Source organism: Hemiscyllium ocellatum, chromosome 18, assembly GCF_020745735.1.
Source record: "Hemiscyllium ocellatum isolate sHemOce1 chromosome 18, sHemOce1.pat.X.cur, whole genome shotgun sequence".
In the NCBI taxonomy this organism is placed as follows: Eukaryota; Metazoa; Chordata; class Chondrichthyes; order Orectolobiformes; family Hemiscylliidae; genus Hemiscyllium; species Hemiscyllium ocellatum.
In genome coordinates, this window is record NC_083418.1 from 83,526,842 (window position 1) to 83,549,604 (window position 22,763).

The 22,763-nt window shown below is 42.0% G+C and overlaps 1 protein-coding gene across 5 annotated transcripts in view; it reads right to left on the reverse strand.

Moving 5' to 3' along the window:
• LOC132824521 (golgin subfamily B member 1-like) overlaps positions 1 to 22,763 on the reverse strand; it is a 263,280-nt gene that overhangs the window by 229,584 nt on the left and 10,933 nt on the right. For 4 of the 5 annotated variants that reach the window (XM_060839156.1, XM_060839155.1, XM_060839151.1 and 1 more), the window contains 6 exons: positions 22,452 to 22,552; positions 21,291 to 21,357; positions 20,761 to 20,907; positions 16,027 to 16,173; positions 6,002 to 6,124; positions 5,751 to 5,918 (listed from right to left, as the gene is read on the reverse strand). In XM_060839156.1, the coding sequence (XP_060695139.1) occupies positions 5,751 to 5,918; positions 6,002 to 6,124; positions 16,027 to 16,173; positions 20,761 to 20,907; positions 21,291 to 21,338 (633 nt within the window). In that variant the 5' untranslated portion in view covers positions 21,339 to 21,357; positions 22,452 to 22,552. The remainder of the gene's footprint in view (positions 1 to 5,750; positions 5,919 to 6,001; positions 6,125 to 16,026; positions 16,174 to 20,760; positions 20,908 to 21,290; positions 21,358 to 22,451; positions 22,553 to 22,763) is intronic. The other variant, XM_060839154.1, reaches the window with a different exon arrangement.

A 22,763-nucleotide genomic window follows, 5' to 3' on the forward strand; every position in this document is an offset into this window, starting at 1 on the left:
ATCTGCAGTCCTCACTTTTTCCAGGCTTGAGGTCAAACAGTGTACTCCTGTTGCTATGTCTTTTGATCAGAATAATAAGTGCCTGCTATATCACAGAATCAACAGAATTGTTGTGGTACAAGAGAAGACTATTCAACCCATCGTGTCTGCAGCAGCTTTCCATCAAGCATTTTAATTTAGTGCCATTCACCTACCTTTTTCCATATGGTTGCACAGTATTTTTATTCCAATAATAATCCAGAGGCCCAGTACATGCCTTATTTGACTATATATCCACACTTCAAGGCAGTACCTTCCAGGTCTGAGAAACACACCTGAAAATCACAGAAATCCTAAAGTTCAGGGAGAGGCCATTTGGCCCATTAAGTCTGTGCCAACCCTCCAATCAGCATTCCACCCAGACCTACCTCCATCTCTACCCTATCCCCATAACCCTATATTTACTGCACCTAACCTACCTAGTCTGCACAACACAACACTATGGGCAATTCACCTAACCTGCATATCTTTGGACTGCTGGAGGGAACAGTAGCACCCAGAGAAACACATGCAGACACGGAGAAAACATCCAAACTCCACACTTTACTTTAAATCTGTATCTTCTCATTCTTGATTCTTTTACAAGCGTAAGAAGTTTCTTCCTATCTACTCGATGCAAATCTCTCATTCTTTCAAAAACTTATTGAGCCTTTCTCCCCTCAAGAAGAACAGTTCCAATCCTTCTCACTGACGTTTCACACACGGAATCACATCCACAGAGGTCTTCTCTATGCTCTCCAATGCGTTAATACCCTTTCTACTACATGGTGCCCAGAACTATACATAATATTTCAGCGGAGGTCCAACAAATGCCATGTACAACTTCAGCTTAGCCTCCTTGCTGTTGCATTCTCTGGGCCCATGAATAAGGCATACAGTATGCTTGGTTTTATTAACTGCTCTCTTCACAGTCTTGCCAATTTCAGTGATCTATGCAAAAAACACCCAGGTCCCTCTGCTCCAGCTACCCATCAAGTACAGGAAGCCCTATTTTAATGTATCTACTCATTGTCTGCCTACCCCATTCTTCTCTCATTGAACTCAATTTGCTACCTCTCTGCCTATCCCACCGACTTGGCTATGGCCTTTTTTGGAGAGCTATACTGTCCTCCACATAGCGTACAAAGCTTTCAAGTTTCATATCTGCACATTTTGAAACTGTCCTTGCACACCAAGAGCTAGCTCATTTATCTAAAAGCAAGGGTCCTTGCAGAGCTGCACTACAAACCTTTCTCCATCCCAAATATATCAATTGACCACCATACTATGTCTCCGATTCCTCAGCCAATTTTGTATTCACATTACTAAACTACCTTTTATTCCAAGAGGTATAACTTCTCCCACAAGTGTCGTCATAAGCAAATGCATTTACATCATGACCTTTACTGGTTCTTTGTTACCTCTGGAAAACTTCAGCAGCTTAATCAAACATAATCTCCATAAATCATATGGAAGAAAACGTAGCTGGTCTAATTAGTAAGTCTGCAGACTATACAAAGATTGGAGGAGTTGCAGATAGTGAGAAGACTTATCTCAGGATGCAGCAGAATATACATCAGTTGGAGGCATGGGCAGAAAAATGGCAGATAGAGTTTCATCCAGACAATGAGAGGTGATGCATTTTGGAAGTTCAAGTACAAATGGACATTATACAGAAAATGGCAGAACCCTTCAGAGGAGTACTGATATACAGAGAGATCTGGGTGTGCAGGTCCACAGATTACTGAAGGTGGCAGCGTAGGTAGATAACAAAAAAGCTTATGGCATGCTTGCCTTCATTGAAAGGGGCACTGAATATAAGGATAGATAAGTTACGCTGCAGCTTTAAGAGAACTTTAGTTAGGCCACACTTAGTATGGTGACCAGAACTGTCCACAATATTCTATCAGAAGGATGTGGATGCTTTGGAGAGGCTTCAGAAAAGGTTTATCAGGATGTTGCCTGATATGGGGGATTTCAGCTACAAAGAAAGATTGGATAGACTGGGTCTGTTTTCACTGGAATGCGGGAGGTTGAGGGGCAACCTAATAGAAGTTCATAAGATTGCGAATGGCACAGATGGAGTGAAAAGTATAAAGTTAGCAGGGATGACAGTGGAGGAACAATGGCGGATATTTCTGTGTATAATGCAGAAGTTGCAGGATCAGTTCATTCCAAAAAGGAAGAAAGATCCTAGGAGGCGGCATGGGTGGCCATGGCTGACGAAGGAAGGTAAGGAACATTTAAGTTAAAAGAGAAAATGTATAACATAGCAAAGATAAGTGGGAAAACGGAGGACTGGGAAGCCTTTAAAGAACAACAGAGGATTACTAAGAAGCAAATATGCAGAGAAAAAATGAGGTACAAAGGTAAACTGGCCAATAATATAAAGGAGGATGCTGATGATACTAAGCTGGGTGGCAGAGTGAAATGCGATGAGGATGTTAGGAGATTACAGGGTGACCTGGACAAGTTAGGTGAGTGGTCAGATGCATGGCAGATGCAGTTTAATGTGGATAAATGTATGGTTATCTACTTTGGTGGCAAGAACAGGAAGGCAGATTACTACCTAAATGGAATCAATTTAGGTAAAAGGGCAGTACAGAGAGATCTGGGTGTTCTTGTACACCAGTCAATGAAGGTAAGCATGCAGGTACAGCAGTTAGTGAAGGCGGGTAATATCATGCTGGCCTTCATAACAAGAGGGATTGAGTATAGAAGCAAAGAGGTTCTTCTGCAGCTGTACAGGGCCCTGGTGAGACCACACCTGGAGTACTGTGTGCAATTCTGGTCTCCAAATTTGAGGAAAGACATTCTGACTATTGAGGGAGTGCAACGTAGGTTCACGAGGTCAATTCCTGGAATGGCGGGATTACTTTACACTGAAAGACTGGAGCGACTGGGCTTGTATTCCTCTGAGTTTAGAAGACTGAGAGGGGATCTGATTGAGGCATATAAGATTATTAAAGGATTGGACACTCTGGAGGCATGAAGCATGTTTCCGCTGATGGGTGAGTGCCGAACCAGAGGACACGGGGTAGACCATTTAGGACAGAGATGAGGAGAAACGTCTTCACCCAGAGAGTGGTGGCTGAGAGTGGTGGCTGTGTGGAATGCTCTGCCCCAGAGGGCAGTGGAGGCCCAGTCTCTGGATTCATTTAACAAAGAGTAGGATAGATCTCTCAAGGATTGTGGAATCAAGGGTTATGGAGATAAGGCAGGAACAGGATACTGATTAAGATGATCAGCCATGATCATATTGGATGGTGGTGCAGGCTCGAAAGGCAGAATGGCCTACTCCTGCACCTATTGTCTACTGTTTCTCCACCCAGGGTGAAGGGGTCAATTACTAGGGAACACAGGCTGGTCTAATTAGTAAGTTTGCAGACTATACAAAGATTGGAGGAGTTGCAGATAGTAAGAGGTCTTGTCACAAGATACAGCAGGATATACATCAGTTGGAGGCATGGGCAGAAAAATGGCAGATGGGAGTTTCATCCAGACAAACGTGAGGTGATGCATTTTGGTGCAAGGGAGCGGGGTATGGAAGAGATGTGCAAGGCATGTTTTTCATACAAAGGGTGTTGAGTGCATGGAATACATGGCCAGTGGAGGTGGTAGAAGCAGACATGAGCAGCATTCAAGAAGCGCCCCAGACGAATACACGAATAGGAAGGGAATAGAGAGATACGAATCCTGTAAGTGAAGACTGTTTTCATGTGGAATGGCAAAATCTGGCAGCAAGGCATGGAGGGCTAAAGGGTCTCTTCCTGTGCTATACTGAATTTTTTGCTTTGTTCAAACACAATTTCCTCTTTAGAAATTCATGTTGATTCTTCCTAAACAATCCACCTTTTCCATATGATGTTCATTCTATAACGAATAACCTCACACTCCTTAATGAGTCATGAACCACAGTTATCACACAGCCTTTATCATGCTGTAATCAATAACTGTCTGTAACACTCAGCAAATTTAGCATATAAGGTTAATTGAAAAGTGGACATGGTGACTCACCAATCTCTAAGGTGAGACCAGATAAAATTTCAGATGTTGCTGTGTTAATAACAGAGGAATTACTAGCACTCACTATTATTACCACAAAGGAACTGACAGCAACATTGGGAATCTGTAAACCTGCAGAGTAATGGAAAATTCTGAAGTTACTGATAGTGATTCTTTTTCTCCAGAGCATTTGCTGTTTAGGTTCCCATAACAGTCAATGGAAAATAATAAACTGGTGGAAATGTCTACATATACATTATTAATCGCATATGGGGCGGGGGGTGGAAACGACCTAGTAGTATAGTCACTCGACTGTTACTTCAGAGACCCAGGTAATGCTTTGGTTCGAATCCCCCCCCATGGCAAATGGTGGCATTAGAATTCAATTCTTTTCAATACAGAATTAAGAGTCTAAATGATTGCTGATTGTTGGAAAAAGCCATCTGGTTCACTAATGCCCTTTAAGGAATGATATCTGCTGTCCTTACTTGGTCTGATCCTACATGTGACTCCAGCTTTTAACTGCCGTCTGGGCAATTAGGGATGGGCAATAAATGCTGGCCTAGCTGGCAACGCCCTTATCCTATGAATGTACCTTTTAAAAACAAAATTGTGACACATGGAAAAAGTTAGATATTATTGTATTAACTTCAAAATTAAGTAACACACCAGCCCAGAAAAGCTAATTTTAGATATTATTAATCAACCTTATTGTTACACGTCTGGAACATGTTGGACTTGAACCTCTGCTTCCTGGATTAGAGGTAGGGACACTACCCAACACCACAATAACCTGTCCAAATGCCAGCAAGTGATATTTCTAAAGTGAGCTAATTTTATTCAAATTTTACCTTATCTTAATTATTAAATGCAAAACTGCCAAGCTAAATGAAAGGAATCCAGTGTCTTAATCACCATGGCTTGCTGGGAGAATATTTCAATCGGATTGATTGTTTACAGACATCGACGTTGTTGCATATCTGAGGTCCAGTTGACTTGGTATCAGATTTAAATTGCAATCAGAAAAAACAGGAATCCATGCCTCAGCAATCACTAGATCTTTGTAAGCAACCTTCTTTGATGTCAGTAGTGAGCACCTTTGCTTTCCTGCGGACCATAAAATCCCGCTAAAATGTATTTCATAAGGAGAAACTGGCCGCAGCCAGCAGTCAGTAATAAAAGCAAAGTCCTTCCTTTCGACTGCAACCACGCATTAAGAACTTCTAAGTCTTTAATCTTCTATATCTTCAACAAAGAATGCAATGCATTTAGCTTCAAACAGTTTAATAATTCTTCTATACTTAACTCAATCCTCAACATCTACAGAAATTTAACATCCTTCTTGAGATCACTTTACGTGTACTAACACTCAAGTTCTGTGAACACCTAAAGACGTTTTATTCTTAAGTGAAACTTACGTAAACTGAAAATGTCACAAAACAAACACAAGGATAGAGAACAGTTCACGAAGAAAGTTAACATAATGCACAAATCAATACTAACTGCCCTCAAGTGAAGAAAAATTGAGCTTTTCTCTTGGATCCATGTATTAAAAGAAAAGCAAATTCCTAAATATGACAAACTATTTAACCATCTTAAAACCACAATAGCTGCTCGATACCGGAACAAAGTAGCATTATGAATGATGAAACAAAGTTTTCTCTAATGAAAGCGAATGAAAAAGTGTATAAATGCAAATGCTGCAATGAGTTCTCCTTATCACTCACCTCAATTTCTTCACTAGGCAGTGTTACTTGTTGGGGTGCATGATTCGAAGCAGCAGCTAACTGAAGCTCAATGATATAGGCCTCTTTTTCAGCCAGTTTTTTGTCCTTCTCAGCAAGCATCATGTCCATATTGGAACCACGTTGCAACTGTGCTTCTAGTTCTGTAAGCTAAAAGTTATTTAAAATTAGGATGTCATAATTTGCAATTCATAGATTCCTACGCAAGTAAACAGATGCTTTTAAAATCTTACCGTCTTCTTCAATTCTGTATCTTTTTTCACAACTTGTGTTTCCAACTCTTCAACCTTTTTCCTCAACATTAATATTTTACCCCTATTGGCAGCTGCATGTTCCTGATCACCTTCACTTGATTGCTATAATTAAATCACACATGAAAATGTATCCATTTAATCTCATTAGCATTTTCACATTTTATTTCTAATTTACTGTAGGTTTTTTTTATTACTGCTAAAATACTCGTGATCGTTTAGTTCCTTTCATAAATCAGAAGTGACAATGTAGAAAGATCTAACACAAGAGGCCATCATTTAGCCTACCAGGTAAAAACAATGACTGCAGATGCTGGAAACCAGATTCTGGATCAGTGGTGCTGGAAGAGCACAGCAGTTCAGGCAGCATCCAACGAGCAGCAAAATCGATGTTTCGGGCAAAAGCCCTTCATCAGGAAGGGCTTTTGCCCGAAACGTCAATTTCACTGCTCGTTGGATGCTGCCTGAACAGCTGTGCTCTTCCAGCACCACTGATCCAGAATCATTCAGCCTACTGCCTGTATTAATTCTTTGAAAACACTATCAAGTTATTCTCAATCCCTTTCTTTTAATATCGAATTTTACGTATGTATCAAATTCTATCCTGAAATTTACGACTGAATATAGTTTCATTGAACTTGCAGCGTGGGTTGGTACCTGGGACTTTGATGTTGTGGCCATTACAGGAGACGTGGGTAGAACAGGGACAGGAATGGCTGTTGCACGTTCCAGGGTTTAAATGTTTTAGCAGGGTCAGAGATGGGGGTAAAAGAGGGGGAGGTGTGGCATTGCTTGTCAAGGATAGTATTACAGCGGTGGAAAGGACGATGGAGGTAGACTTGCCATCTGAGGTAGTTTGGGCTGAGGTTAGAAATCGGAAAGGTGAGGTCACCCTGTTAGGAGTTTTCTACAGGCCTCCTAACAGTCCGAGAGAAATAGAGGAAAATATTGCAAGGATGATTCAGGAGAAGAGTGAAAGGAGCAGGGTGGTTGTTATGGGGGACTTTAACTTCCCAGATATTGACTGGGAAAGCTATAGCTCGAGTTCGTTTGATGGGTCGGTGTTTGTCCAATGTGTGCAGGAGGGTTTCCTGACACAATATGTAGACAGGCCAACAAGAGGTGAGGCTATACTGGATTTGGTTCTAGGTAATGAACCAGGCCAGGTGTTAGACTTGGAGGTAGGTGAGCACTTCGGGGACAGTGACCACAACTCGGTGACTTTTACTCTAGTGATGGAGGGGGATAAGGGTGCACTGCAGGGTAAGAGTTATAGCTGGGGGCAGAGAAATTATGATGCGGTAAGGCATGACTTAGGATGCGTGGATTGGAAAAATAGGCTTCAAGGGAAGAACACAAATGATATGTGGAGATTGTTCAAGGAACAGCTATTGGGTGTCCTTGATAAGTATGTACCAGTCAGGCAGGGAGTAAAGGGTCTTGTGAGGGAGCCGTGGTTTAATAAGGAATTGGAATTCCTTGTGAAAGGGAAGAGGGCGGTCTATGTAAAGATGAGGCGTGAAGGTTCAGTTGGGGCGATTGAGAGTTATAAGGTAGCCAGGAAGGATCTAAAGAAAGAACTAAGAGCAGCAAGAAGGGGACATGAAAAGTCCTTAGTTGGTAGGATTAGGGAAAACCCAAAGGCTTTCTATAGGTATGTCAGGAATAAAAGGATGACTAGGGTAGGTATCGGTCCAGTCAAGGATAGTAGTGGGAAGTTGTGCGTGGAAGCGGAGGAGATTGGAAAGACACTAAATCAATAATTTTTGTCAGTATTCACTCAGGAACAGGACACTGTTGCTGATGTGAATATTGAGTCACAAGTGATTAGAATGGATAACCTTGAGGTATGTAGGGAAGAGGTCTGGGGAATACTGGAAAGGATGAAAATAGATAAGTCCCCTGGGCCTAAAGGCATTTATCCTAGGATCCTCTGGGAAGCTAGGGAGGAGATAGCGGGGCCATTGGCCTTGATTTTTATGTCGTCGTTGTCTACGGGAATAGTGCCAGAAGATTGGAGGATAGCAAATGTGGTCCCCTTGTTCAAGAAGGGGAGTAGGGATAGCCCGAGTAACTATAGGCCAGTGCGTCTCACTTCTGTTGTGGGCAAAGTCTTAGAGAGAATTGTAAGGGATAGGATTTATGAACATCTGGATAGGAATAATGTGATCAAGGATAGTCAGCATGGTTTTGTGAAGGGCAGGTCGTGCCTCACAAAACTTATTGAGTTCTTTGAGAAGGTGACCAAGGAAGTGGACGAGGGTAAAGCAGTATATGTGGTGTATATGGATTTTAGCAAGGCGTTCAATAAGGTACCCCATGGTAGGCTAATGCAAAAACTACGGAGGTATGGCATTGAGGGTGCATTAGAGGTTTGGATTAGGAATTGGCTGGCTGGAAGGAAACAGAGGGTAGTAGTTGATGGTATAGGTTCATCTTGGAGTGCAGTTACTAGCTGTGTTCCGCAAGGATCTGTTTTGGGACCATTGCTGTTTGTCATTTTTATAAATGACCTAGAGGAGGGGCTTGAAAGCTGGGTGAGCAAGTTTGCGGATGACACAAAAGTCGGTGGAGTTGTGGACAGCGAAGAAGGATGTGGCAGGTTACAGCGGGATAGAGATAAGTTGCAGAGCTGGGCAGAAAGGTGGCAAATGGAGTTCAATGTAGCTAAGTGTGAAGTCATTCACTTTGGTAGGAGTAACAAGATGGATTACTGGGCTAATGGTAGGCTACTTGGTAGTGTGGATGAGCAGAGGGATCTTGGTGTCCATGTACACAGATCTCTGAAAGTTGCCACCCAGATAAATAGTGCTGTGAAGAAGGCATATGGTGTACTGGGCTTTATTGGTAGAGGAAATGAATTCTGGAGTCCTGAGGTCATGTTGCAGTTGTGTAAGACTCTGGTGCGGCCTCATCTGGAGTATTGTGTGCAGTTTTGGTCGCCAGACTATAGGAAGGACGTGGAGGCATTGGAACGAGTGCAGAGGAGGTTTACCAGGATGTTGCCTGGCATGGTAGGAAGCTCGTATAAGGAAAGGCTGAGGCACTTGGGGCTGTTCTCATTGGAGAAAAGAAGGTTTGGGGAGATTTGATAGAGGTGTACAAGATGATTAGGGGTTTAGATCAGGTTGACAGTGAGAACCTTTTTCCGCTAATGGAGTCAGCTGTTACTAGGGGACACAGCTTTAAATTAAGGGGTGGCAGGTATAGGACAGATGTTAGGGGTAGATTCTTTACTCAGCGGGTTGAGAGTTCATGGAATGCCCTGCCAGTAGCAGTGGTGGACTCTCCCTCTTTATGGTCATTTAAGCTGGCAATGGATAAGCATATGGAGGTTATTGGGCTAGTGTAGGTTAGGTAGGCTTTGGTCGGCGCAACATCGAGGGCCGAAGGGCCTGTACTGCGCTGTATTTTTGTATGTTCTATGTTCTATTATATTTCCAAGCAATGCATTCCAAATCATAAGATGCCATGTAGATTTCTCAGATCTCCTCCAGCTCCTTTCACAATCACCATCAATTTATTGTCCTTTGCTTACTGAACTTTGTGCTGCTAGGAACAGTTTCTATATCACATATTATTGTTTATACACTCATTAAAATTCAGGAGATGTGCGTGACAACAGTGCGAGGCTACCTTTCAAAGATCAAGCAAGTTTACAGCAAAAGAAACAACAAATCACAGGAGGACTGAAGAAAATGCTAGAAATAAGAGTCTAGATTATATTAGGTTCCTGATGAAGGGCTTTTGCCCGAAAAATCAATTTTCCTGCTCCTCGGATGCTACCTGACTTGCTGTGCTTTTCCAGCACCATTCTAATCTAGACTCTGATTTCCAGCATCTGCAGTCCTCACTTTTGCCTTGAAGAAAGCAGCGAGCCAGACACTGTCTATATGGACTTCAGTAAGGCTTTTGACCAAGTTCCACATGGTAGGCTGGTTAGCAAGGTTAGATCGTATGGAAACAGGGAGAACTAGCCATTTGGATAATTACAAAATTGGCTTGAAAGCTGGAGACAGAGGTTGGTGGTGCAGTGTTGCTTTTCAGACAAGAAGCCCGTGACCAGTGGTGTGCCTCAAGGATTGGTGCTGGGTCATTTAAATAAATCATTTGGATGCGAATACAGGGTGCATGTTTACTAAGTTTGCAGATGACACCAAAATTGGAGGTGTCATGGACAACCAAGAAGTTTACCTCAGAATACAACAGGGTCTTGATCAAATGGGCTATTGGGCTGAGGAGTGGCAGATGGAGTTTAATCTCGATAAATGTGAGGTGCTACATTTTGATAAGCCAAACCAGGGCAGGACTTAACACACTTAATGGTTATGGGGAGTGTTGCCCAACAAAGAGACCTTGGAGTGCAGGTTCATAACTCCTTGAAAGTGGAATCGCAGGTAGACTGGATAGTGAAGGTGGCGTTTGGTACAAAAGAACAAACGGAAGTGCACCACAGGAACAGGCCCTTCAGCCCTCCAAGCCTGTGCCGATCATCAATCCCTAACCATACTAAATAACAAATCTCCTGTCCTTATTCAGTCCATATCCCTCTATTCTGTCCCTATTCATGTACCTATCCAGATGCTTCTTAAATGTCATCAATGTGCCTGCTTCCACCACCTGTTCTGGCAGTGCATTCCATGCTCCTACCACTCTCTGCGTGAAAAACCTCCCTAGCACATCTCCATTAAACTTTCCCCCTCTCACCTTGAAGCAGTGCCTCCTTGTAATTGGAACTTCAACTCCAGAAAAAAGCCTCTGAGGGTGTAGGTTTGCTCGCTGAGCTGTAGGTTTGATATCCAGACATTTCATTACCTGGCTAGGTAACATCATCAATGGCGACCTCCAATTGAAGGCTTCACCTGGACGTTGCCACTGATGATGTTACCTAGCCAGGTAATGAAACGTCTAGATATCAAACCTACAGCTCAGCAAACAAACCTACACCCTAAACCTCAACCTGAGTTACAAACCTTGCGAAAAGCCTCTGACTATCCACCATATCTATGCCTCTCATAATTCGATAGACCTGTATCAGGTCTCCTCTCAGCTGCCGTCTTTCCAGTGAAAACAAAGCTAGCCATGTATCCTTTCCCCAGAGCTAATATCCTTAGAACCAGGTAACATCCTCGTGAACCTTCTCTGCACTCTCTCCAAAGCTTCCATGTCCTTCAGGTAGTGTGGTGACCAAAATGTCACACTGGACTCCAAATGCAGACTAACAAAAGGTTTTATATAGCTGCAATATGATTTGCCAACTCTTGTACTCCATGCCCAAGCCGATGGATTGTAAGCTTAGTCAAAAGGAATAAGGAAGCATATGATAGGTCTAGGCAACTACAAACTGATAAAGCCCCGGAGAGTATAGAGAAATCAGGAAGGAACTTGAACACGGATTAGGAATGCTAAAAGGAGCCAGGAATCGAATTTAGCAAACAACACCAACGCGGATCCCAAGGCGTTTTATGCATTTACTAGAAGAGGGTAGCAAGGAAAAAGAATAGGTCCACTCAAGGACAAAGGAAGGAAATTATAAGGGGAGTCACAAGAAGTAGGAGAGCCCTGAATGAGTACTTTGTATCGATATTCACCAAGGAGAAGGACATGACCGATGTTGAGGTCTGGGATGAATAATCAAGAGAATGTCAATATATTGAAGGATACAGTATGCTTGCCTTTACTGGTCGCTGTATTGAGCATAGGAGTTGTGAGGTCATGCTGCAGCTATATAGGGCATTGGTTAGGTCACTTTTGGATATTGCATTCATTTCTGGTTGCCCTGCTATAGGAAGGATGTTGGGGAAACCTGAAAAGATTCAAAAAAGATTTACAAGAATGTTTCCAGGGTTTAAACGACAGGGAGAGACTTAATAGGCTCGGTTTATTTTCCCTGGAGCAGCGGAGGCTGAGGGTTGACCTTACAGAACTTTATAAAATCATGAGGGGCATAATATAGAATCAATAGTCAAGATCTTTTCCTCAAGAGAGTCCAAAACTAGGCGACATAGATTTAAGATGAGACGGGAAAGATTTAAAAGGGACCATAGGGGCAACCTTTTCACACAGCGGTGGTCTATGTATGGAATGAGCTGTCAGAGGTGGTGTTGGAAACCGGTACAATTACAACATTTAAAAGGCATCTGGATGGATCTATGAACAGGAAGGGTTTTAATGGATATCGACCAAATGCTGACAAATGGGATGAGATTTATTGAGGTATCTGGTCGGCATCGACAAGTTGGACCAAAGGGTCAGTTTCCACACTGTACATCTCTATGATTCTATATGCCTGAGTCATCTCTTTGGAAAAGTTATATTTCCTTGTTCACTTCCCACAGCCATGCAGATAGAACATAGAACAGTGCAGCATAGTACAAGCCCTTCGGCCCTCGATATTGTGCCGATCTCTTATCCTATTCTAAGTTCAAATTAATCTTTGGACGGCACAATGGCACAGAGACCAGGGGTTCAATTCCCACCTCACGCGACTGTGTGTGGAGTTTGCACATTCTCCGTGTCTGCATGGGTTTCCTCCGGGTGCTCCAGTTTCCTCCCACAATCCAAAAATGTGCAGGTTAGGTGAATTGGCCATGCTAAATTGCCTGTAGTGTTAAGTAAAGGGATAAATGTAGGGGAATGGGTCTAGGTGGGTTGCACTTCAGCGGATCAGTGTGGACTTGTTGGGCTGAAGAGCCTGTTTCCACGCTGTATGTAATCTAATCTAATCTAAGCTAATTTACATACCCTTTTTACTATCATCTATGTGCATATCCAAGAGTTGCTTAAATGTCCCTATTGTATCTGGCTCTACTACCACTGTGAGCAGTGCATTCCACACACCCACCACTCTCTGACACCTCCCTTAAACCTTTCCCCAATCATCTTAAAATTATGCCCCCTCACTATAGCCATATCCGCCCTGGGAAAAAGTCTCTGGCTATCCACTTCTATCTATGCCTCTCAACATCTTGCTCATATCTATGACGTCACTTCTCATCCTTCTTCACTCCAATAAGAAAAGTCTGAGCCTTCTCAATCTTTCTTCATAAAACATGCCCTCCAGTCTGAGTAAATCTAGTCCTAGTCAGAAAGGCAAGGTCACGGTGATCATGGGAGACTTCAATATGCAGGTGGACTGGGTAAATAATGTTGCCAGTGCATCCAAAGAAAGGGAATGCATGGAATGCTTACAGGATGGCTTTTTGGAACAACTGGTCATGGAGCCCACAAGGGAGCAGGCTATTCTGGACCTAGTGCTATGTAATGAACCAGACTTTATAAAAGATCTTAAAGTAAGGGTACACTTAGGAAGCAGCGATCATAATATGGGAGAGTTCAGTCTGCAGTTTGAAAGAGAGAAAGCAAAATCAGATGTAATGGTGTTACAGTTAAATAAAGGTAATTATGAGGGCATGAGAGAGGAACTGATGAAAATAGACTGGAAGCAGAGCCTAGTGGGGAAGACAGTAGAGCAAAAATGGCAGGAGTTTGTGGGTATAATTGAGGATGCTGTACAGAGCTTCATCCCCAAGAAAAGAAAGATTATCCGGGGAGGGATTAGACAGCCATGGCTGACAAAGGAAGTCAGGGAATATATTAAGGAAAAAGAGAGATCCTGTAAAGTGATCAAGAGCAGTGGGAAATCAGAAGACTGGAAAGGCTACAAAAACAAACAGAGGATAACAAAGAGAGAAATAAGGAAGGAGAGGATCAAATATGAAGGTAGGCTAGCCAGTAATATTAGAAATGATAGTAAAAGTTTCTTTCAATACATAAGAAACAAATGACAGGCAAAAGTAGATATTGGGCCACTTCAAACTGATGCTGGAAGCCTAGTGATGGGAGATAAGGAAATAGCAGGAGAACTTAACAAGTACTTAGCGTCAGTCTTCACAGTGGAAGACATGAGTAATATCCCAACAATTAAAGGGAGTCAGGGGGCTGAGTTGAGTATGGTTGCCATTACAAAAGAGAAAGTGCTAGAAAAGCTAAAAGGTCTTAAAATTGATAAATCTCCTGGCCCCGATGGGATACATCCTAGAGTTCTGATGGAGGTGGCTGAGGAAATAGCGGAGGCATTGGTTGAGATCTTTCAAAAGTCACTGGAGTCAGGGAACGTCCCGGATGATTGGAAGATTGCTGTTGTAACCCCCTTGTTCAAGAAAGGAACAAGACAAAAGATGGAAAATTATAGGCCGATTGGCCTAACCTCGGTTGTTGGTAAAATTCTAGAATCCATCATTAAGGATGAGGTTTCTAAATTCTTGAAAGAGCAGAGTCAGATCAGAACAAGTCAACATGGATTTAGTAAGGGGAGGTCATGCCTGACAAACCTGTTGGAACTCTTTGAAGAAGTGACAAGTAGGTTAGACCAGGGAAACCCAGTGAATGTGGTCTATCTAGACTTCCAAAAGGCCTTTGATAAGGTGCCACATGGGAGGCTGCTGAGCAAGGTGAGGGCCCATGGTGTTCGAGGTGAACTACTGGGGTGGATTGAGGATTGGCTGTCTGACAGAAGGCAGAGAGTTGGGATAAAAAGGTTCTTTATCGGAATGGCAGCCAGTGACAAGCGGTGTCCCGCAGGGTTCAGTGTTGGGGCCGCAGCTGTTCACATTATATATTAATGATCTGGATGAAGGGACTGGGGGCATTCTAGCGAAATTTGCCAATGATACGAAGTTAGGTGGACAGGCAGGTAGTACTGAGGAAGTGGGGAGGCTGCAGAAGGATCTAGACAGTTTGGGAGAGTGGTCCAGGAAATAGCTGATGGAATTCAATGTGAGCAAATGCGAGGTCTTGCACTTTGGAAAAAAAAATACAAGCATGGACTACTTTCTAAATGGTGAGAAAATTCATAAAGCCAAAGTACAAAGGGATCTGAGAGTGCTAGTCGAGGATTCTCTAAAGGTAAACATGCAGGTTGAGTCCGTGATTAAGAAAGTGATGCAATGTTGTCATTTATCTCAAGAGGGTTGGAATATAAAAGCACCATTGTGCTACTGAGACTTTATAAAGCTCTGGTTAGGCCCCATTTGGAGTACTGTGTCCAGTTTTGGTCCCCACACCTCAGGAAGGACATACTGGCACTGGAGCGTGTCCAGCGGAGATTCACACAGATGATCCCTGGAATGGTAGATCTAACTTACAAGGAACGGCTGAGGATCCTGGGATTGTATTCATTGGAGTTTAGAAGATTAAGGGGAGATCTAATAGAATCTTACAAGATAATACATGGCTTGGAAAGGGTGGACGCTAGGAAATTAGGCGAGGAGACTAGGACCCGTGGACACAGCCTTAGAATTAGAGGGGGTCAATTCAGAACAGAAATGCAGAGACATTTCTTCAGCCAGAGAGTGGTGGACCTATGGAATTCATTGCCGCAGAGTGCAGTGGAGGCCGGGACGCTAAATGTCTTCAAGACAGAGATTGATAAATTATTGATGTCACAAGGAATTAAGGGCTACGGAGAGAATGCGGGTAAGTGGAGTTGAAATGCCCATCAGCCATGATTGAATGGCGGAGTGGACTCGATGGGCCGAATGACCTTACTTCCACTCCTGTGTCTTATGGTCTTAAATCTCCTCTGCACCCTCTCGAAAGCTTCCACATCCTTCCTCCAATGAAGCAACCAGAGCCGAACACAATATTCCAAGTGCCGTCTCGCCAGATCTTTCCATTTTAGGTATATAATTTCCTTCCAAACATCATGATATCCTTTCAGGCATGCAAAATCTAACAGAAGTAAAGCCTTCTCATTTCCCCTTTGGTTCCTTTACTTTGAATATGTGCTGTTTATTTCTGCCACAATGGAATTATCAACATTTCACTTAAACTAATGTGAACATTAACTCAGACAAGACTTTGTGAAAGTACAATATATGCTCCCATTTTAAGATAACGATTGTCCACATAGAATCTGTTTTCTGTTGCCTGCAAAGTCTCTCCTCGGCAGGTTGCCACCTTATTCCCAGTCACTAAGTATAGAAAATAGCAGAAACATGCCATACCTTGTATTTTCCAGTTGTCTGCTCTTTAACACTGGAAACACCTAGTTGCTTCTTCACATCTTCCAGCTGGGCAGAAAGTGATGTGACCTTTGCCTTTGTCTGCAGCTTCATTTTGGAAATTTTTGCTTCAAAGGCTTCTTTGTCTTCCTGTAGTAAACCAAATTAATTGTTACATTGCAAAAGTGTGAAATTTGTATAATACTCCACTTCAAAGTTGATTGTTCCAGGACAGTGATTTTAACCTTCGTAGCAAATTCTCCGTTAGGTGTTCTCTGTACTCTCACGTCTAGGAATGGGGAGTTGGTTGTCCTTTTCTTCCTCTCTAGTGAATCACCACACTACCATACATCAAGAGCATTGCCAAACTGACAACCAGACTACTGCAACCACTAGGACTCATAACAGCACACAAACCAACAGCCACTCTCAGATAACAACTCACCCGGACGAAGGACCCGATACCCAGCATGAGCAAAACTAATGTAATGCACAAAATCCCATGCAAGGACTGCACAAAACACTACATAGGAAAACAGGAAGACAGCTAATGATCTGCATCCATGACAACACACAAATTCCCAGCTCAGCGAACAGAACCACAACAACGAGCACCCAAGCTACAAATCTTCTCACAAACTTTGAACACCTACGGGCGAGAGATGCTAAGACAAGCCAGGAAATGGGAATCCTGTGCCAACCGCCTAAGCACCACATACGAACAACTCCGGTTCCTGCATGAATGCCGAAAGAATCGAATCCTTCCACCATGTGTCAGATACAGACCACCAGTCAACAACCCACAAGCCAGGGACATAGCCAGACAGAACGGATTCAGGATGATCCAGGTAATGATTACAGACGCTCACAACAGACTCCACAAATACAGACAAGAAACTACACACCAAAAATCGTTAATTTCAAAAGCCACCATTCAGGAATGGACCCGGACCATAGAACAGGCCATTACCATAGGACAGAACAGGACCACGCACTGCAAAATAATAGCACTAAAAGAAAAAAATGGCCAAACTAACACACAACACTACTACTATAGGACAAGCCAAAAGCAGAACAGCCAGGGAATTCCTAGAGGCATGGCATTCATCCACAGATTCAATCAATAAACACATCAACCTGGACTCAATATACTGGCCACTGCAGCGGACAGCTGGAACTGACAACCGGAAACGGCAGATACAAATCACCATAAATGCCGGAGGAAACATCACAGAAGCGCTTAACAGGAGACTCCCGAGCTACAAATCTTCTCACAAACTTTGATATACATGTTTCGTGGTCAGGCTGTTAATGTTTATGGAACAGTTGGTAGCCCACCAACACACTAAAACAGCAGCTAATGAACTTGAAACTCCCTATACAGACAACAAGCAAAACAAATGTCATTTACAAAATACCTTGCAAGAACTGTAACAAACACATTGGACAAACAGGCAGAAAATTGGCCACCAGGGTACATGAACATCAACTAGCTACAAAAAGACATGACCCATTATCACTAGTGCCCTTACATACAGATGAGGAAGGACAGCACTTTGACTGGGACCATACATTCATCCTAGGACAAGGCAAACAGAGACATGGACAAGAATTCCTAGAAGCATGGCAATCCAACCGGAACTCTGTCAACAAACACATTGATTTGGACACCATCTACCATCCTCTGAGAAAAAGAACAGGAAATGGCATCAAAGATACAGAAAATAACATCACCAAAGCAAGGAAACCTAAACACATAAATAGAACATGGAACAGAAATAGAATGCGGGACATATCGGAGGCTCATTGATATTACCTAGTATGGCGATGAAACATCTGAAAACGAACCTTCCAGCTCAGAGAGCAAACTTACACCCAGAACACTCTACACAATATTAAGCTGACAGGTCTGTAGTTTCCTGGGTTATCCTTGTCCCTTTCTTATACAACAGTGCAACATTTGCAATCCTCCAGTCTCCCAGGACTGATCCTATATCCAGAAGGGCCTGGAAAATGTCAACAGCTCCAAGATTTGCTCCTGAATTCTCTCAGCAATCTAGGGTGCATCTTATCTGGAATGGTGCTGGCCTTTTTAGCACCTTTTCCTTTTCTATCAATGAACTGTTCAGTTGCTCATCACCCACATTTTCAACTAGGCCCTTGTCCCTTTTAATGTGGTAAAGAAGCAAAATATTCATTTAGTACCTCTGCTATATCCTTTGAGCAGCTTACTTTGCTTGTTCCTTGTGGATCCACTCTGTCCTTCATTAATCTTTTACTAGTAAAATATTCTTCAAACATATGAATATTTGTTTTAGCACAGTCTGATATCCTTTCCTCATGCTTCCTTTTAGACTTTCTTATTCCAGCCTGAGTGTCTCTCCTGCACTCGAGATATCCTTCCTGATTTCTATCGCTACTATTGTTCCAGTATGCATCATATGTCTCCTTTACTTCCTTATTTTCTCCTATGATCCTTAGTCAGCCAGGGTGCTCTAGTTCTGGAAATCTCTATTTATTTCTCATTTATTACCCATCTTGCATCCTATTCACCTCCTTCAAAAAAAATCACTATTTTATCTAAGTAACTCTTTCCGATCAATTTGCTCCAGCTCAACTTTTAGACCACAAAAGTTTGCCAGAGGTCTTAATCTTGACCGATTTTTATCCTTATCCAACTTAATATTGAACCTTATTATGTTTTGATGGCTAATTCCCAAATGCTCCCAGAGCCAAATGCCCTGACCTTAGCAAGCATTGAGAAGATTTGTAGCTCAGGTTGAGGTTTTGGATGTAGGTTTGCTCGCTGAGCTGAAAGGTTCATTTCCAGATGTTTTGTTACCTTAGGCAGGTAATATCTTCAGTGGACCTCACGCGAAGCAATGCTGAAAATTCCTGCTTTCTATTTATATCCTTGGGTTTCTTTGGGTTGGTGATGTTATTTCCTGTGGTGAAGTCACTTCCTGTTCCTTTTCTCAGGGGGTGGTAGATGGGGTCTAACTTGATGTGTTTGTTGATAAGAGTTCCGGTTGGAATGCCATGCTTCTAAGAATTCTTGAGTGTGTCTTTGTTTGGCTTGTCTTAGGATGGATGTGTTGTCCCAGTCAAAGTGGTGTTCTTCCTCATCCGTATGTGAGGATACTAGTGAGAGAGGGTCATGTCTTTTTGTGGCTGGTTGATGTTCATGCATTGTGGCTAGTTTTCTGCCTGTTTGAACAATGTAGTGTTTATTACAGTCCTTGCCCGCTATTTTGTAAATGACGTTAGTTTTGCTCATTGTCTGTATAGGTTCTGACCTTCTCCACTTGGCCTGTCTCATTTCCTAGGAACAGATCCAGCACAGCCCCCTCCCTGACAGGACTGGAAACTTATTGTTCCAAGAAACTTCTCCAACAGAACTTCTCCCCTTCAGCGCCCCACATGATCTTTTTCCCATTCTACCCTATGGTAATTGAAATTATCAACTATCACAACCCTATTTGTCCTGCAGATTTCAATAATCTGCCTACAAATGCTCTCTACGTCCTTCCCACTATTTGGAGGTCACTACTCCCTTCCTGTTTCTCATCTGCAACCATACAGATTCTAATTCAGGAACTATATTTCATTCAAAGGCAAGACCAAGACTGCAACACCACCACCCTGTAAAAGCCTTATAAACTGAATGTTCAGTATTCAGTTCTGTTCTGGCTTGAGTCACACTTCTATCAATAGTGAAATTAATTTCTGCCGATATTTATTGAAATAATGTCATAGGATCATTTGCATGTATCAGAGACATCAGATAAACCTTCAGTTAAACATCCTGTCCAAAGACAGCATTTACAAAGATGCACCACTTTCTTTGCACCAAAGGAATGTCAACCTCAGGATTTTGGAACGATGCATGAAGCAGTGATCTTCTGGGTCAGAACTAGATTTGATCATTAAAATTAATCATAAGCATACTCATCAGATGAAAAATTACTTGAGAGGCACTTGTTATATTATTTTCAATCATGATCAGGCTGTTAGTCAAAACAAAACGGTCTTGAACCTTCTATTTCATTTCCAAACTTGTGGTTTCTGATCAGAATTGAACGACCAACCCTTTTTTCTCTCTTTGCTTTTCCAACTAAGGACTTTGACTTACCCAGAGTGGAATGGAGGAGGTGGAAAGCCCCAGAAGAAAATCTCACATCCGTGAGGAAGCAAGCCCCAGAGCGGAGGCCGGCCAGAGAAAGTATGTCCCGGAGCAGAGGCCAGCCAGGGGAAACAAGTCCTAGAGAAAACTTACCTTGGAGCAGCTGAAACCTGACGCGAGTGGACTGGTGGCTTGCAGAAGAGCAGGACAGTTGTTGGACTGGGGTCTGATGCGGGTGGTCAGACCACATGTGGAAGCCCCTGTGTTCAGCTACTGCAACGTAACACTTACATTTAATTTGTTGAAATGATTATAATGGCTACCGTTTAAATTAGGATTTATTTCTGTAAAGCCATTCAACTACTTTTCTTTTTTATTTCTCTTTTTATATCTATGATTTTGTACCTAAGATTTGTATCTAAGATGGCACCATAAGAGGCGACATTGTAAAACTTTTCACTGTACTCCGGTACATCTGTAATTGAGTACACGTCACAATAAAGAATATTCTATTCTGTCCTATCACAGTACACACACAAAATACAGAGCAATGCGGCAATTCACTTAAATACAAGACAAAAGAGACATGAACTTGGGATTGTTTAAATCACTACCTTAAGCAGCTGATCTTTCACTTGAAGCTGGTTATCTTTCTCCCGAATTAACTCCTTCAGCTGCAATACCAGTTGCTCATTCTGAGCCAGCTGCTCAGTTAAGTCTGCCACAGACTGGTTGCCAATGCTCTTCTGGGAACTTGCTGCCTATTGAATAAATTTGCACAGAATGGATATCATGAAAAACCATACAATAAGCATCATCATATAGAATCAACAATAAAAATGATACATTTTACAAATTTAACGGAGTTTAAAAGAGTGCTCAAATCAGCTCGATACCAGCAATTTAATTCAAGACAGTTGAAAGTTCCAGAGAACTGAAGCAAATCAGTCACTGCTTGGCAAATTATATGCATCAAAACGCACTCTTGCATGCAATTTTCCAAAACTACAATCAAAATCATACAGCAAATCCAGCTCATAAACTACTATTTAGCAAACAAAATTGTCAAAATGAAGGTTTACTCATTTTTTATGTCAAGGTTTTTTATGTCATGAAATTGCATAATTGTTTAAGATATGTTTACCCCTGCTGGCACTGGGGGCGACTCATCTGCAGAGTACCACTTCCACATGGCTCCTTCTTAAATGTAGCTGCAAATCAATCAAAAGATTAATAATAATTAGGTCTTTCCAAAGACTAGCTTAATTTAAATATAATGCTAATGGTCAACCATTGATAGTACTCATAGAAAACAGTGGCTGGGGTTTCTGTGGTCAAACTGATTCATAAGTGTTCATGAAAGTTTAGAATAGAGGACAAGTGTTATTATACAAGTTGTTACTTAAAAAATTAATAAATCTTTCTTTGGCATGGATTTAGCTATCTGTCGACACCATAAATTTACTTGTCAAAATGAGCTTTAATTAACACTCACAAGAGCACAAGAAATAGAAACACGAGTAGACTATTCATCCATCGAGCCTGCTCCACCTGTAAAGACTCTTTTTATTCTGCTGCATATTTGATTGCAGACAAACTTGGAAAATAGTTTTAAAGACCAAGAATTGTTGAAGGATTACTGCACTTTTAAACCTGACACTCATTGTAAGTACTGTATACACAGACGATTTGGAGATGCCGGTGTAGGGTGTACAAAGTTTAAAAAAAAACACACAACATCAGGTTATAGTCCAACAGGTTTAATTGGAAGCACTGGCTTTCAGAGCACTGCTACTTCATCAGGTAGTTGTGGAGTAATAATTGTAAAACACAGAATTTATAGCAAAAGTTTAGTGTGATATAACTGAAATTATACATTGAAAAATATCTTAATTGTTTGTTAGGTCTCTCATCTGTTAGATTGACCATGTAGTGAAACTAACACGGTCATTCTAACAGGTGAGAGACTTAATAAACAATCAAGGTATTTTTCAACGTATAATTTCAGTTATATCACATTGTAAGCTTTTGCTATAAATTCTATGTCTTACAATTGTGTACTCCACAACCACCTGATGAATGAGCAGCACTCCGAAAGCTAGTGCTTCCAATTAAACTTATTGGACTATAACCTGATGTTCGTGAGATTTTTAAACTTTACATACAGATGCTCATTCAAGCAGAAACACAAAACTAATTTGCAGATTAACGAGAGACAGAAGTGTTATCAAAGAATGGAGCTTTGATTGGCCAAAAGTAGCTGATTGGACTAGTAACTGATTATTTATGATTAAAGATCACCTGCCTGCCAATATCGATGTGATTGAATCCCAGGCAGTTGAACAGCTTAGGGCTATGAATGAGATTAGGAGAAGCTGCAGGGCCAGAAGCGGTCTCTTCTCTCTGCTGTAAAAACCAACATAAGCCAGTTTATTTTTCCTTTAGTTGTTGTAAACTGGCACTTAACAAGTCAGTCAAGAGGTTTAAGTCTGAACGAACTACCCTGTACCTTCTGTAAGCAAATGGAAGTAACTGGAGATTCCGTCTTCATAAAAGGAGGACACAAGTCATGTCCCAAAATGTTGGGGGATCAGAGGGTGTAGGCAGAACTTAAGGA